Source organism: Microcaecilia unicolor, chromosome 12, assembly GCF_901765095.1.
Source record: "Microcaecilia unicolor chromosome 12, aMicUni1.1, whole genome shotgun sequence".
Lineage (NCBI taxonomy): Eukaryota > Metazoa > Chordata > Amphibia > Gymnophiona > Siphonopidae > Microcaecilia > Microcaecilia unicolor.
The window spans coordinates 56096725-56109992 of NC_044042.1; the positions used below are offsets into that span (position 1 = coordinate 56096725).

General features: G+C 44.2%; 1 protein-coding gene across 2 annotated transcripts in view; it reads right to left on the reverse strand.

Moving 5' to 3' along the window:
• Positions 1 to 13268, reverse strand: part of NCAPD3 (non-SMC condensin II complex subunit D3) — a 146094-nt gene that overhangs the window by 99264 nt on the left and 33562 nt on the right. The window contains exons 5-8 of one of the 2 annotated variants that reach the window (XM_030221958.1): positions 9880 to 10047; positions 9574 to 9635; positions 9299 to 9386; positions 3377 to 3510 (exon numbers count right to left, since the gene is read on the reverse strand). In XM_030221958.1, coding sequence (XP_030077818.1) covers positions 3377 to 3510; positions 9299 to 9386; positions 9574 to 9635; positions 9880 to 10047 — 452 coding nt within the window. The remainder of the gene's footprint in view (positions 1 to 3376; positions 3511 to 9298; positions 9387 to 9573; positions 9636 to 9879; positions 10048 to 13268) is intronic. The other variant, XM_030221959.1, reaches the window with a different exon arrangement.

Consider the following 13268-nt stretch of genomic DNA (forward strand, 5'->3'; position numbering starts at 1 on the left):
ACATTCCACCACATATGATATTGGGGACACTAAATAATTAAAGCTTCTAGTAATAGTTTTACAGATTCTGTTTCATAAAGTTCTTTCTTGCATGGTATGTGGCATTGTAGACATATCAAGGTATTCTGGTCAGCTCTCTCTCATTTTTTACAATTGGTGCTAGGACGCCAAGTAGTCCTCTCTTTTCAAAGGGTGATGTTCAGCTCCATCAGTTTATGGAGATCTGGCACACAAGGAGAAAAATATTTCCTAAATAAGTCATGTGTTTTGGGGAAGAAATGCATTCTTAATCATTGGGTATCGGACAGACCTCCCTCCTACTGGTACTGGAGGAATAAAGTTGCACAAGCTCATATTATGGGAATCCTGTGGGGCACATCAATCTCCTAATAGGCAACAGAGATTTCTTGCGGTATAGGGGGTCATATTTGAAGAGGATTTCGCCATTGGCACGCAGCCAAGTTCTGAATAGTTTTCGTTGGTAAAGACAGATGGTACACACAGGAACCTGGGAGGAGAGGGATGGGCGGTTCGGGTGCAGGGAGGAGGGAAAGATTGTATGAGGTGCTCTATAACCTTGATGGTGAGAATACGACTTTGCTGATAATAGGTTGTTTATGATTTCAAATTACTGACTATTGAATATGTTAATGATCAGTTTTGTTGATTCATCAATAAAAATGCTGTAACAAAATAAATGCAGAAGCGCCAAATAGTAAGAGTGCTTTAGATTTACAGCTTATTCAGTAAGTTAAATGCAGTTGGTCTGTTATATAAATGTTCTCTATGAATAGAAAGGGAGGGGGGAACAGATATTTACAAATCTGGAAACAGCTTATTGCAGTTGCTCTTTAATGAGTACAGACTATAATTACCTCTTTGTAGATTCATTTGTAAAAGCTTTATCTTTGTACTGTTTTCAATAAAAAACGTTGAAACATAAAAACAAATAGGAGGTTTTCACTCAATGAATAGTTAAGCTCTGGAGCTCTTTGCCAGAGGAAGTAGTAATAGTGGTTAGCGTAAAGATTTGGACAAATTCCTGGAGGAAAAGTCCATAGTCTGCTACTGAGACAGACGTGGCGAAGCAACTGCTTGCCATAGGATTTGTAGTATGGAATGTTGCCACGATTTGGGTTTCTGCCAGGTACTTGTGAGCTGGCTTGGCCGCTATTTGGAAAACATGATACTGGGCTAGATGGACCACTGGTCTGACCCAGTATGGCTACTCTTATCCTATATAATAATCCTCACCGTCAACATTCTAAAGTAGCTGCCTGTGTCCGTGGCTCCGTAGCCAGGCTGACATCACTCACAGCAACACGACAAGCATGGCACCGCAGACAACCCCCCCCCCCCCCCGGCACATCACCCAAGCCCCTCCCCCCCAGGCGCATCAACACCCCCCCCCCAGGGCACATCAACCCCCTCGCCACCCGCAGCTGCCAGTTCAAGACCCCAACTCCCTCCCTCCGATTTGCAAAGACCCCCCTCCTTCCGATTTCCAGACCCCCCCTCAAAGTTCCTGACCCCCCTGCCGCAACCCTCTCGAGCCCCCCTTCCCGCCGCCAACCCTCGCATACCTGTGCTGGCGGGGGACCCCAACCCCCGCCAGCCGCACGAATGTCAGACGCACGAACACAAACTGATTCAAACTTAATCACATCATTCGTCCATGCCACGCGGCCAAGAAAAGGACTTCGGTTGGCGGGGGTTGGGGATCCCCCGCCAACACAGGTACGCGAGGGTTGGCGGCGGGAAGGGGGGCCCAGGGGTCTGCAAATCGGAGGGAGGAAGGCAGGGAGGTGGGGTCTGGAACTCACAGAGAGGGAGGGAGGGGTCTGGAATTCGGAGGAGGGGATGAGAGGGGAGGAATGCACCACCTATACAAAAACTTTTTTTTAAAAAAAACAGATGGACGACCCTGGAACTCGGAGGAAGGGAGGGACGATGACCCTGGAACTCGGAGGGAGGGATGACGACCCTGGAACTCGGAGGGAGGGATAACAACCCTGGAACTGGGTGGGAGGGAGGGGTCCCAGGCACACACACTCTCTCTCTCTCAAAAACACACACTCAACTGATAAGGGATGGGGTGGGGGGGGTAATTCATTAACCATATACTCTTAAAAAAATTCATGAAGTTTACTGCGAAACAAATTTGGATGTCTTCAGAAAAGAAATGTGCGAGAATCTGGTGCTTCTGTTTGACTTGAAAGTTCTGTATTTGTACACTGTTGACCTGGTTTCAGAGTCCATTGTATTTTATTACTGTTTAATAAAGACTTCATATAAATAAATAAATAAAAAAAAGACACACACTCGCACACAGTCTCACTCACTCTGTCATGCACACACACTCGCAAATTCACTCTCTCTCTCTCTCTCACACAGTCACTCTCACACACACTCTCTCAAACATACACACTCCGAGGAAAACCTTGCTAGCGCCTGTTTCATTTGTGTCTGAAACGGGCCTTTTCTACTAGTGTTCTTATATTTCACCCTAAATCCTTCTCTCCTCTTCCCTAATTTTTATTTCTGTGGATATCTCTCATATCCTCCCCGTCTCCTCAGCTCGTAGCCTTGGGGGTCATCTTTCTCTATCATCTCACCAATTTCATCCCTTCCTTTCTGAACACACTACCAAAACCCTTATCCACACATCACCTCACACTTAAATTACTGCAACTTGTTTCCTCATTATGTCTCCCACTAAACCATCTCTCTTCCCTTCAGTCTTTTCAAAATTCTGCTGCAAACTTATCTTTCACCAGTGAAACTACTAAACTAGTATAACCCCTCTCTTCGTTACTTCATTAGCTCCCCTATCCATCTGTATACAGTTCAAATTCTTCTTACTTACAAATGTATTCATTTTCAAGTTTCTCAGTAACGCTAGTCTCTTTTCTCCCGCTAAACCCCTTCCCAGCAACTCCTTTCATCAGGTAAATCACTCATCTACTACTACTTATCATTTCTATAGCACTACAAGGCATATGCATCCACTGCCAACTCCAGATTCCATTCCCTCCATCTTGCTACATGGAACAAACTTTCCAAGTTGGTATCTGTTTCAGGCTCTATTCAAATTCAAGATAAAGTCCAACTTTGTTGAGACTACTTTTAGCTCTTAACTCCTTATTCACCTGTTCAGGGCCCATGTTGTAATCTTTCCCATGATAAATTTTAACTCTTTAATCCCTTTTTGTTCTGTTTGTCTGTCTCTCTTGAATTGTACTCTGTTGAGCAGGAACCATATCTTACATGTTTGTGTACAGTGCCGCGTACATCTACTAGTGCTACAGAAATCAGTAGTAGTAGTAGAACACAACAGCATTCAAATTATGCAGACTAGAAGAGCTTTTGAGTTCACCTGATAAATCGGATCGCCTGGTTTCTGGCACTGATCACCTGGGGTGAAATAGTAAGAAGAGTTTGGCTGGATCCTTCTCCCCCTCTTATCATCAAGATGACACTTAATATCCGTTGAAATAGGCGGCGGATGGTCTGGATGGAAAAATATGGTTTTAAGTAAATATGTCCATTCTAAACACTCAGGACTTTGCATTCATAGGAAACAGTACAGTAACACTTCACTGTGTGCAAAAAAAGAGAACATAACCAAATTGTGGCATATCTTGGATAATGACTAATTATATCTGGTAAATTTCCTTTCCTCAAGTACAGCCAGACATATGGTTTTGCTCCCATGCCAGCAGATGGCGGCAGTTAACACAAAATGGTCGGATCACGCCATATAGGGTGCCCTTGCACTGCTGGATGTTGATTTTAGGTTATATGTGGATGACAGGCTCTCTTTTTCATTAATAGGGTATGTGCAGTCATTGAAACTGATTTGCTTATTTGAGATGACCGCCAAATTATTTTCCACCAACCAGTTAACTATCAATTGGTGTTAAGACAGAAGTCATTTTTTTTCCATTTTCAAAAAAAAAAACGTATTGAAAGTTATCAATAATACATCCAATAGAATCTAAAGATCAACAGCTATAAAACACAAAATCTTCCAAACCCCCATTCCCCAAAATGCCCCAGTAAGGTCTCTCTCCTAAGACAAAAGCACTCAAAGTCTCATGTATTGCTCCAGTGAATATAATACAGGCAAGCAGTGTTTCAATAATCCTCAGTTCTGTGGATTGGACCTCCATGTTCGATAACAGTCCCAGATCTGTAAGTTGGCCATTCTTAACCACTGTTAACTCAGACATTAAGCAAAGATAATCCAATTTACGTAGATATAGTGAGCAGGCTGGTATTGTCGTACTCTTCCAGGCCGCTGCCAACCCTAGGAGTGCTGAAGACTTTTCTTTTTTTTTTATACGAGGCCACATATTCTTCTAGTTCAGTTCTTACAGAAGGGCACACTGTGTTAATATAGAGTAAGATACATTTGGAGGTCATTCTAGATTCTAGTCATGTCTTAATGTCAGCCATCAAGTGACTAAAATTTTCCAAGGTGTATTTTTAAAGTTAAGATGGGTTCAGTAATTGAGGGCCTTGTTGGAGGTGAAAGATTTTACAGAAGTAATTAAGACCCCTGTCTTCCCATATTTGTATTAAATATGATTTATATGGCCTTCCTACAATAACACAAACCATTGCAGCTAGCACAAAATGCTGCAGTCTGCACTGCTAGTGGTTTGGGCAGAATTAAGCACATTACTCATGTGTTGAAGGAGCTTCACTGGCTCCCTTTTACTACGTTCAGTTTAAACACTTTTACTTAATAGGCTGGGGAGAGGGAAGCCAAGGGTTCTGCCTGGTGAGGAAGTAGGACAGAGTTTTGCATCTCTTGCTTGAGCTTAAGTTGGGACAAAAATGGTTAAAAAAAAACAAGTTTTTACCTTTCTGGTATTTTGGAAGGTCGTGTCCAGTGGTATCTAAAGCCACCCCGACTGATTTGCATTGGAGCTTTATTACAACTGGATCCTAAGATAATCATAAAGTTCAAATAACGAAAATATTAAGGAAATCTCTATTTCCTGACCTCTGTGGGACTACTCTGGTTAGATGTCCTCAGTCTGTTCTTTAAGAGCCTGATTCTGTTCCCGCTTGGTAGCGCAGAAACCACAGACGCCCATTTTAGTTTCAACTCCAACCTCTAACTTGATCCAATCGTCTCTCTTGCTTTGATAACATTAGCTTGATATTAAGACATTTTTCCTTTTACTGTAGTTTAAGTCTCTCGCTAATTAGAGATGTTATAGCCCCTCCCCCTCTTAATATAATGGAGAAATTAGACCTTACCTGCTAATTTGCTTTCCTTTAATCCCTCCGGACCGGCCCAGGAAGGCGAGCACAACCCATCAGTCCAATCCTGGGCCGGTCCGGAGGGATGCTAAGGAATGTGATTTTACTCATTTCTTGAGTATTGTGGTTTAATATTCCTTGTCGTGATTTGTTTTTTTGTATGATTTCTATAATAAATATTTACTGTAAAAGTTAGAAATATAAAAATAAAGGAGAAATTAGGTCTTACCTGCTAATTTGCTTTCTTTGAGTCGCTCCAGACCATTCCTGACTAACAGGTTTATGCACTCCTACCAGCAGAGGGAGACTGAGAACTACCGAATACTAATACTGTATAAGGAACTGTGCAACCCTGACCCCCTCAGTATTTCCATAACAAAGCAAACCAGGTAGAACCCAAACAGGGAACCGGAACTAGAACAAGAGCCCCCAAAAATTTCAGGGGAGAAAGGAGCACCAAGATGTCCCATCGTGAACATGTTCACAAGGCAGCTCCTTGTGACTCTGGGCAAGTCACTTAACCCTCCATTGCCCCATGTAAGCCGCATTGAGCCTGCCATAAGTGGGAAAGCGCGGGGTACAAATGTAACAAACAAAAAAAAACAAGTAGAGACCTGTCCAAATGCAGCTCCAAAGCCACCACACCACTCCTATGCTACCTGGGTGGGTTGTGGGAATGGTCTGGAGTGACTCAAGGAAAGCAAATTAGCAAGTAAGACCTAATTTCTTCTCCCTTATCGTCTGCCCCAGACCATTCCCAACTAGCGGGAAGTACCAGAGTAGTACTCATGATGGTGGGGAAAGGCCCTGGACTAAACACTGAAGACCCAAAGGATTCACCTTGCTTCACCTGAATATCCAGCCTGTAATGCTTCACAAAGGAATGAAACAACAATCAAGTTGCTGCCCTGCAAATATCCTGTGGAGAAATAAGCGAATGCTCAGCCCATGTGGAGTGAGCCTTCAAAGCTTGCGGCATACACCTACCACTGAGCAAGCTGAAGAAATGGCCTCCTTGACCCAGCAGGCAATTGATGCTTTAGACCCTAATTCATCTCTCCAAGGACCACCAAACAGCAGAAAGAGCCGGTCTTCTTCCAAAATTCCTCCATCAGGCGAAAAAAGCACAGCAGGGCCCTGCAGACATCCAGCTTAGAAAGAGACTTGGGTGACTCGTCCGGGACAGCAAGGACACAGACTGATTTACATGAAAAGGTAAAATCAGCTTAAGCAGGAATGAAGGGATTGGACGTAAGGACACCTCCCTTGAAAAAAAACGAGGGAAGTGTACATAAGTTTTAGCTATAATGTTCTACTTCAGGTACGCTGCACTATTTCCCAACCCCCATCTCTCTTTTTCTATCAGCCACATGAAGAAATTTCTGGCTGGTCACAAACTCTGATGGGACCTCCCGTTGCTAGGGCAACTCACCTACCTGGTATAACTTGTTACAAATGTAATTTACTGAGAAGAGGTATGGCAAGGACACCAATTGCAAGTCTCCAGCACATATGCAGCACCTATGATTAGTCCAGGGTAGAGGAGAGGTGGATGCTCACACCACAGCCTATAAAACCATGCTGCAGACAAAAACTCTGAAAAACTGGCCATGCTTGGAAAGAGAGTTTCAGATCCGTCCAGTGGCCTATTTTTTCCCGAAGGGGGTGCTCTCCCCCCTTCATAGAAACTAATTCTTTACAGCTAAGAATCTTTCATTTGTTCTTTCTTTATGTTCTGTGACCTTTGTATGAGGAATAAACTGCTGCCTGTAGGACCAATACTGAGATATCAAAGGCCTGGCTCAATATGAGAATCCACCACAATCGTGGTCTTTTTTGTCACTTCCAAGACAACCACTTCCACTAAGGCAGTGCTTCTCCACCCAGTCCTTGAAGAACACCTAGTCTCACCAGGTTTTCAGGATATCCACAATGAATATGCATGAGATATATTTGCATGGTATGTACATCTCATGCATATTCATTGTGGATATCCTAAAAACCTGATGGGATTAGGTGTGCATTAAGGACCGAGTGAGAAGCCCTGCTCTAGCGGGTTGCAAAGCTTTGTTGTCCTCCTGAAGGACTGGATAGTGCCTCACCATGAACACCACATCTGGAGCTTTCTGTTCCTCTGAGATCATGTCCCTGATCACTTAGCGCATGGGGAAGGACTAGACCTGCTTCCGTATACCCTGCAATGAAAGATCCACCTTCTGGGAGTTGCCTTCCTTACACTTCTTCAAAGGTTGAGGACCAAGGTCAACCATGCAATGAGGTCCTGCTGTTCATCTCTATGGAAAATACACACGATGGAGGGGTCCTCCCCAGGAGGCAACTCCTCTAACCAACTATCCACCAAGGTATCTTCTAGACACTCCATCATCTCCTCAGTCTTGTAAGGCACCTCTTCAGACTGCACCAAGCCTTCATCCTAGAGTCATCTAGTCCAGCCTCTGCCTCTTAGGCTCACCAAGACCTTCTGGACCATGTGGCCATCAGCCTTCTTTAAACAGAAGGCTTTATACATCACCAAGAAGAATTCTGGGGAAAGCCCCTCTCCATACAAGGGTCTCCCTCCTTACTGCCTAATGACCTGGGAATAGCTCCACAGCATTTAACCTTGGCATTTCCTCAGCTGAGCGAGCCATCTTCAAGATGGTGACACCTGGGTTTGGCGGGAATTGACACCATCTCCAGAGTTGCGTCATTAGCAGCACTCACTGTTACCACGCAGTCCTCCACATTAGCAGTCTCTACTACTGACACTGTACTCCGATGTATGTCACAGAAGCAGTAGCCAGATCCTTCAACCCCCAGGAACATTAGCACCAGGACTTACTACTCATCTCTGCAAAGCTGCCTGCCCAAAACACCCAAGTCACACTTGCTCCTCCCTCCACAGCCCGCAGACTAACAGACTTCTCCAGACCAAAGCCAGATGCCCCCCTTCCCCCCCCCCCCCAAAAAAAAAAAAGTAGCAGCTGTATAGGTACAGGTGCTTTTTTATTTTTAACTGCTCATCTGTTAACAGCTGTATCTGATGGAGCACTCGCAGTCACACCCCTCCCCCCCCCCCAACACCAGGGAGAGGGAAACTGAGGTACAAAGACTCCTTGGTCTGGCTAGCCCCAGGAGGGGAAGGGTGGGGGGAGGAAAGCACCAGGCCGTCCAGGTATAATCCCACAGGCAGGAACTGGGCTACATAGACTTCTGTCCTGAGCCCAATCAGGGAATTCAAACCCCAAAGATCTACACTTTTTTTTTTTTTTTTTTAAAGGCTGCCCCCAAAGTGCCCAACCAGACACCATTAACTAACCAGCCTACCTGGAATAGATCTAGACTGCACAGGTTTACCCACGCCTACCACCTACTGGAGACTGAGAAATAATGACTAGTCGTGGACTGCACAAGCGGATAAGATCACTCAAGTCAGCAGTTCTCAGTCTTAATTTGCTGGTAGGAGTGCATAAACCCAAGTGTCTGGATCAGTCTGGAAGAATGCTAAGTTAAAAATTCTACATTAGGCAGTCATTTGCCTATTTTGTTTCAATGTCCAAGTCAAAGAAGTGCAATATATAAAACCTTGTTGAATGGAACATTTTCCTATCCATCAACACATTGTTGGAACTTACTACCATTATCCATTTGGCAAATCTTCCATTACTCCTCTTTTAAAAGAGCTATCAAAAATTATTATAATTTTTAAAAATATTTGTGGACTGTTTAATCTTTTATCGATTATAAACTGATGTATTTTCAACAGTTGTCCTGCTTCTTTGCACTGTTCACCACATAGAACTCTTCAGGGCTTTGCAGTATAGAAGTGTTAATGTAAGTTCCATAGTAACCTATGGAACTTTGTAAGGCTAAGTGTAAGTCCTAGAATTCTGTATCAGATAGGCAAGATACAAATACTAATAAAATAAAAAAAAACGTATTTCCTACCAGAATCATATTTTAAAAGCTGTCAAACACAAAAAAATTAAGGTACCAGCAGATCATGGAATCAATTACCACCTACCTGGTCTCCTTCCCCATGAAGTGGTGAACACAGTAATCTGAGCCCAAGGTATGCCAGTTCTGGTACATACTTCATTTGGTTCACGTTTCTAAATTAAATTAAAATCCAAAAAGCAAATAAGCAATTACTTTTAAAATATGTTCTCCTAAATTAGTGCTAAAAACTAATCCTCTGCAGACATAAGTTTAGTGAACCCTGCTCAAATGTGAGCAGATCTCCAGTGCTAATTAGAATCATCAGTTTTTGCTGTGCAAATGACAAAAGGAAAGACTCACAGAGATTCTGATAAATCAAATTCTCGCTCAACAGGCTCAAAACTCGTTAGCTCGATGAAAATCTGTTGGAACAAGAAAGAAGAGTGTGAGGCTACTTTTAGTGGCAATTGCTAGGATCATTCCAAGTCCCACTAACCTCTATATCCTGCAAACAGCAATACAGTCCATCTTAGAACACCAAATCAAAGAACATTCACCTATCCCTCTCCAGCCATGACATCAATATACATTGCTTATGGCCTCTATTGTTTTTCTTGTAGAACTGGTTATTAGAACATCTCTCTCAGGACGCCATCTTCCATATACCTGTATACAGTGCTGCACACTCTGGGGTTTCTCTTTCAAAGCGAATTTGGGAAGAAGTTGCAAGAAAATTTTCAGCAAAAATAAAATAGCATCTCGAATTTCAAGGAGATCCCTGGCTGAAAAATATGTTTCACCTTGGTTCTCATCTTCTTCAAAAATGTCTTCCATCTAGATTAATCAAGGAAGAGGGGGGGAAAAAAAAGTGTGTGTGTAATTATTTAAAAAAAAAAAAACAAATTTAGCCACATGGGGGGGAAAACATCAGACATTCATACATGATGATGTTAACTTTTCTTCTTCCTTAAGTTTTGAATAAAAATGATGGAAACATAAAAAAAACAAAAAAAAAACTTGCCAACATTTTTTACTTCTACATAAAGCAAAAATACTTACCTGTAGCAAGTATTCTCCGAGGACAGCAGGCTGATAATTCTCACAAGTGGGTCGACGTGATTTAAAAGCAAAAATGTTTTGCTAGAGCCTTCCACTGAACGCCAAACCGCGCATATGCAGAGTACCTTCCCGCCCACTGCGCATCAACCAATTAAGATAAAAAGCAAAAAGTAAAAAGGACAACTCCAAGGGGAGGTGGGTGGGTTTGTGAGAATAATCAGCCTGCTGCCCTCGGAGAATACCTGCTACAGGTAAGTATCTTCACTTTCTCTGAGGACAAGCAAGCTATATAATCTCATAAGTGGGGTATCCCTAGCATCCAGGCTCACCCAAAACAACAAACATTGGTCAATTGGGCCTCGCAACGGTGAGGACATAACAGATTAACCTGAAACTATATACAAACTACCTGAGAGTGCAGCTTGGAACAGAACAAAAAAACGGGCCTGGCGGGGTGAAGTTGGATTCTAAACCCCAAACAGATTCTGCAGCACCGATTGCCCAAACTGACTGTCATGTTGGGTATCCTGCTCAAGGCAGTAGTGTGATGTGAATGTGTGGACTGAAGATCATGTTGCAGCTTTGCAAATCTCTTCAATGGAGGCTAAGCGAGCCACCGATGAAGCCATGGCTCTGACGTTATGAGCCCCTCCAGAGTCAGCCCAGCTTGGGCATAAGCGAAGGAAATGCAATCTGCTAGCCAATTGGAGACTGTGCGTTTTCCAATGGCGACTCCCCTCCTGTTGGGATCAAAAGCAACAAACAACTGGGCGGACTGTCTGAAGGGCTTCATCTGCTCCACGTAAAAAGCCAATGCAGTCTTGCAGTCCAAGGTGTGCAAGCTGCTTTCGCCAGGGTGGGCATGAGGACAGGGGAAAAAAATGTTGAAAAGACAATTGACTGGTTTAGATGGAACTCTGACATCACCTTCGGCAGCAACTTAGGGTGCGTGCGGAGGACTACTCTGTTGTGACAAAACTTAGTATAAAGGTGCATCCACTACTAGAGCCTGAAGCTCACTGACCCTACGAGCTGAAGTAACAGCCACTAAGAAAATGACCTTCCAGATCAAGTACTTCAGATGGCAGGAATTCAGTGGCTCAAAAGGAGCTTTCATCAGCTGAGTGAGAACGACGTTGAGATCCCATGACACTGGCGGAGGTTTGACAAGAGCCTTTGATAGAATCAAACCTCTCATGAAGCGTACAACTAAAGGCTGTCCAGATATAGGCTTACCTTCTACACGTTGATGATAAGCACTGATTGCACTAAGGTGAACCCTTACAGAGTTGGTTTTGAGACCAGAGTCTGATAAGTGTAGAAGGTATTCAAGCAGGGTCTGTGTAGGACAAGAAAGGGGATCTATGGCATTGCTGTCACACCATACAGCAAACCTCCATTTGAACGATTAGCACCTCTAAGTAAAATCTTTCCTGGAAGCAAGCAAGACCCGGGAGACACCCTCCAAGATTCCCAAGGAAGCGAATTCTAGGTTCTCAACATCCAGGTCGTGAAAGCCAGAGAATGGTGGTTTGGATGCAGAAGTGACCCCTTGTTCTGAGTGATGAGGGTTGGGAAACACTCCAATCTCTATGGTTCTTCGGAGGACAACTCCAGAAGAAGAGGGAACCAAATCTGACGCAGCCAGTAGGGCGCAATCAGGATCATAGTCTTATTTGAGTTTCAGCAAAGTCTTCCCCACTAGAGATATGGGAGGATACACATACAGAAGGCCTGCTCCCCAATGTAAGAGAAAGGCATCTGACGCTAGTCTGTCGTGGGCCTGAAGCCTGGAACAGTATTGACGGACCATGTGATTGATTTGAGTGGCAAAAAGATCCAGCAAGGGGGTGCCCCACGCTCAGATCTTGCAGACTACATCTATATTCAGCAACCACTCGTGAGGTTGCACTACCCTGCTCAGTCTGTCGGCCAGAATCCCTCGGCACCCCAGCACCATGTGACGAAGGAAAACGGTGCTGATGCTTCTTAGCCTTCGCTTGATGCACCTCACCGAGACTCCTGCATGCCGTCGAGGACGACATCGAATCCCCATGTCTCCTCGGGGTCGGGTCCCAGGTGGACTGCAAAGTAGGAGACCTCGAGGCGGGTGGAGACCCACTCGATGCCTCACTACTCACAGCGTGTTGTGGCCTCTCAGCAGCCATGCCTGCCTCTACTCTACATTGATGCGTCCCTCAATGCCGACGCCCTCGATGCAGATTCCGACGTCGAAGGACTGGACCGAGCCCCAAAAGGTTTCTCTTTGGGCTTCTCAAGCCCTTTTCTTCATACAAAGACAAAGGACACAACGAGCCGGGCTATGGTCGGGCCCAAGGCACTGGATACACCACGAATGGGTATCTGCTGGAGATGGTCCGGTTGCACTGAATACAGCGTTTGAAACCACTAGGAGTCTTCAATGACATAGAAGGGAAGACTGCCCTAGCGAAATCAAAAAAACGCGATGGTGCCAAAAAAAAGGACATACAAAGGGGAAAAGAAACGACCGAGCAGGCGTAAGGACAGCCGCAGTAAAAAGAAAGGAAACTTAATGCGGGCCAAAAATAACTAAGGAAATAAAGAAATTTTTTTTTTTAACAAGGGAAAAAAACAAAATATAAAAATAAATGATAAATGGAAAGGCGTAAATAACCCCGAATGAGGCACAAAAAGAAGGCTTTTGCCGGGCAAACACGGAGCAGCAGTGGATCCTGCTACTCCTGACGCAGAAAAAGAGAAACTGGTTGATGCAGTTGCGCAGTGGGTGGAAAGACACTCTGCAAATGCGCAGCGGAAGGCTCTAGCAAAACATTTTTGCTTTTAAATCATGCCAGTTCCTGGGCCAACGCAGACTTCGACCCACTTGTGAGATTATAGAGCCTGCTTGTCCTCAGAGAAAAATACATACTATTATGTAAGAAGATATGCAAAACTGGGTCCGATTGAAAGGCTCATCAAGTTCAGTACTGCTATCTACAGTGGCCCATCCAGGT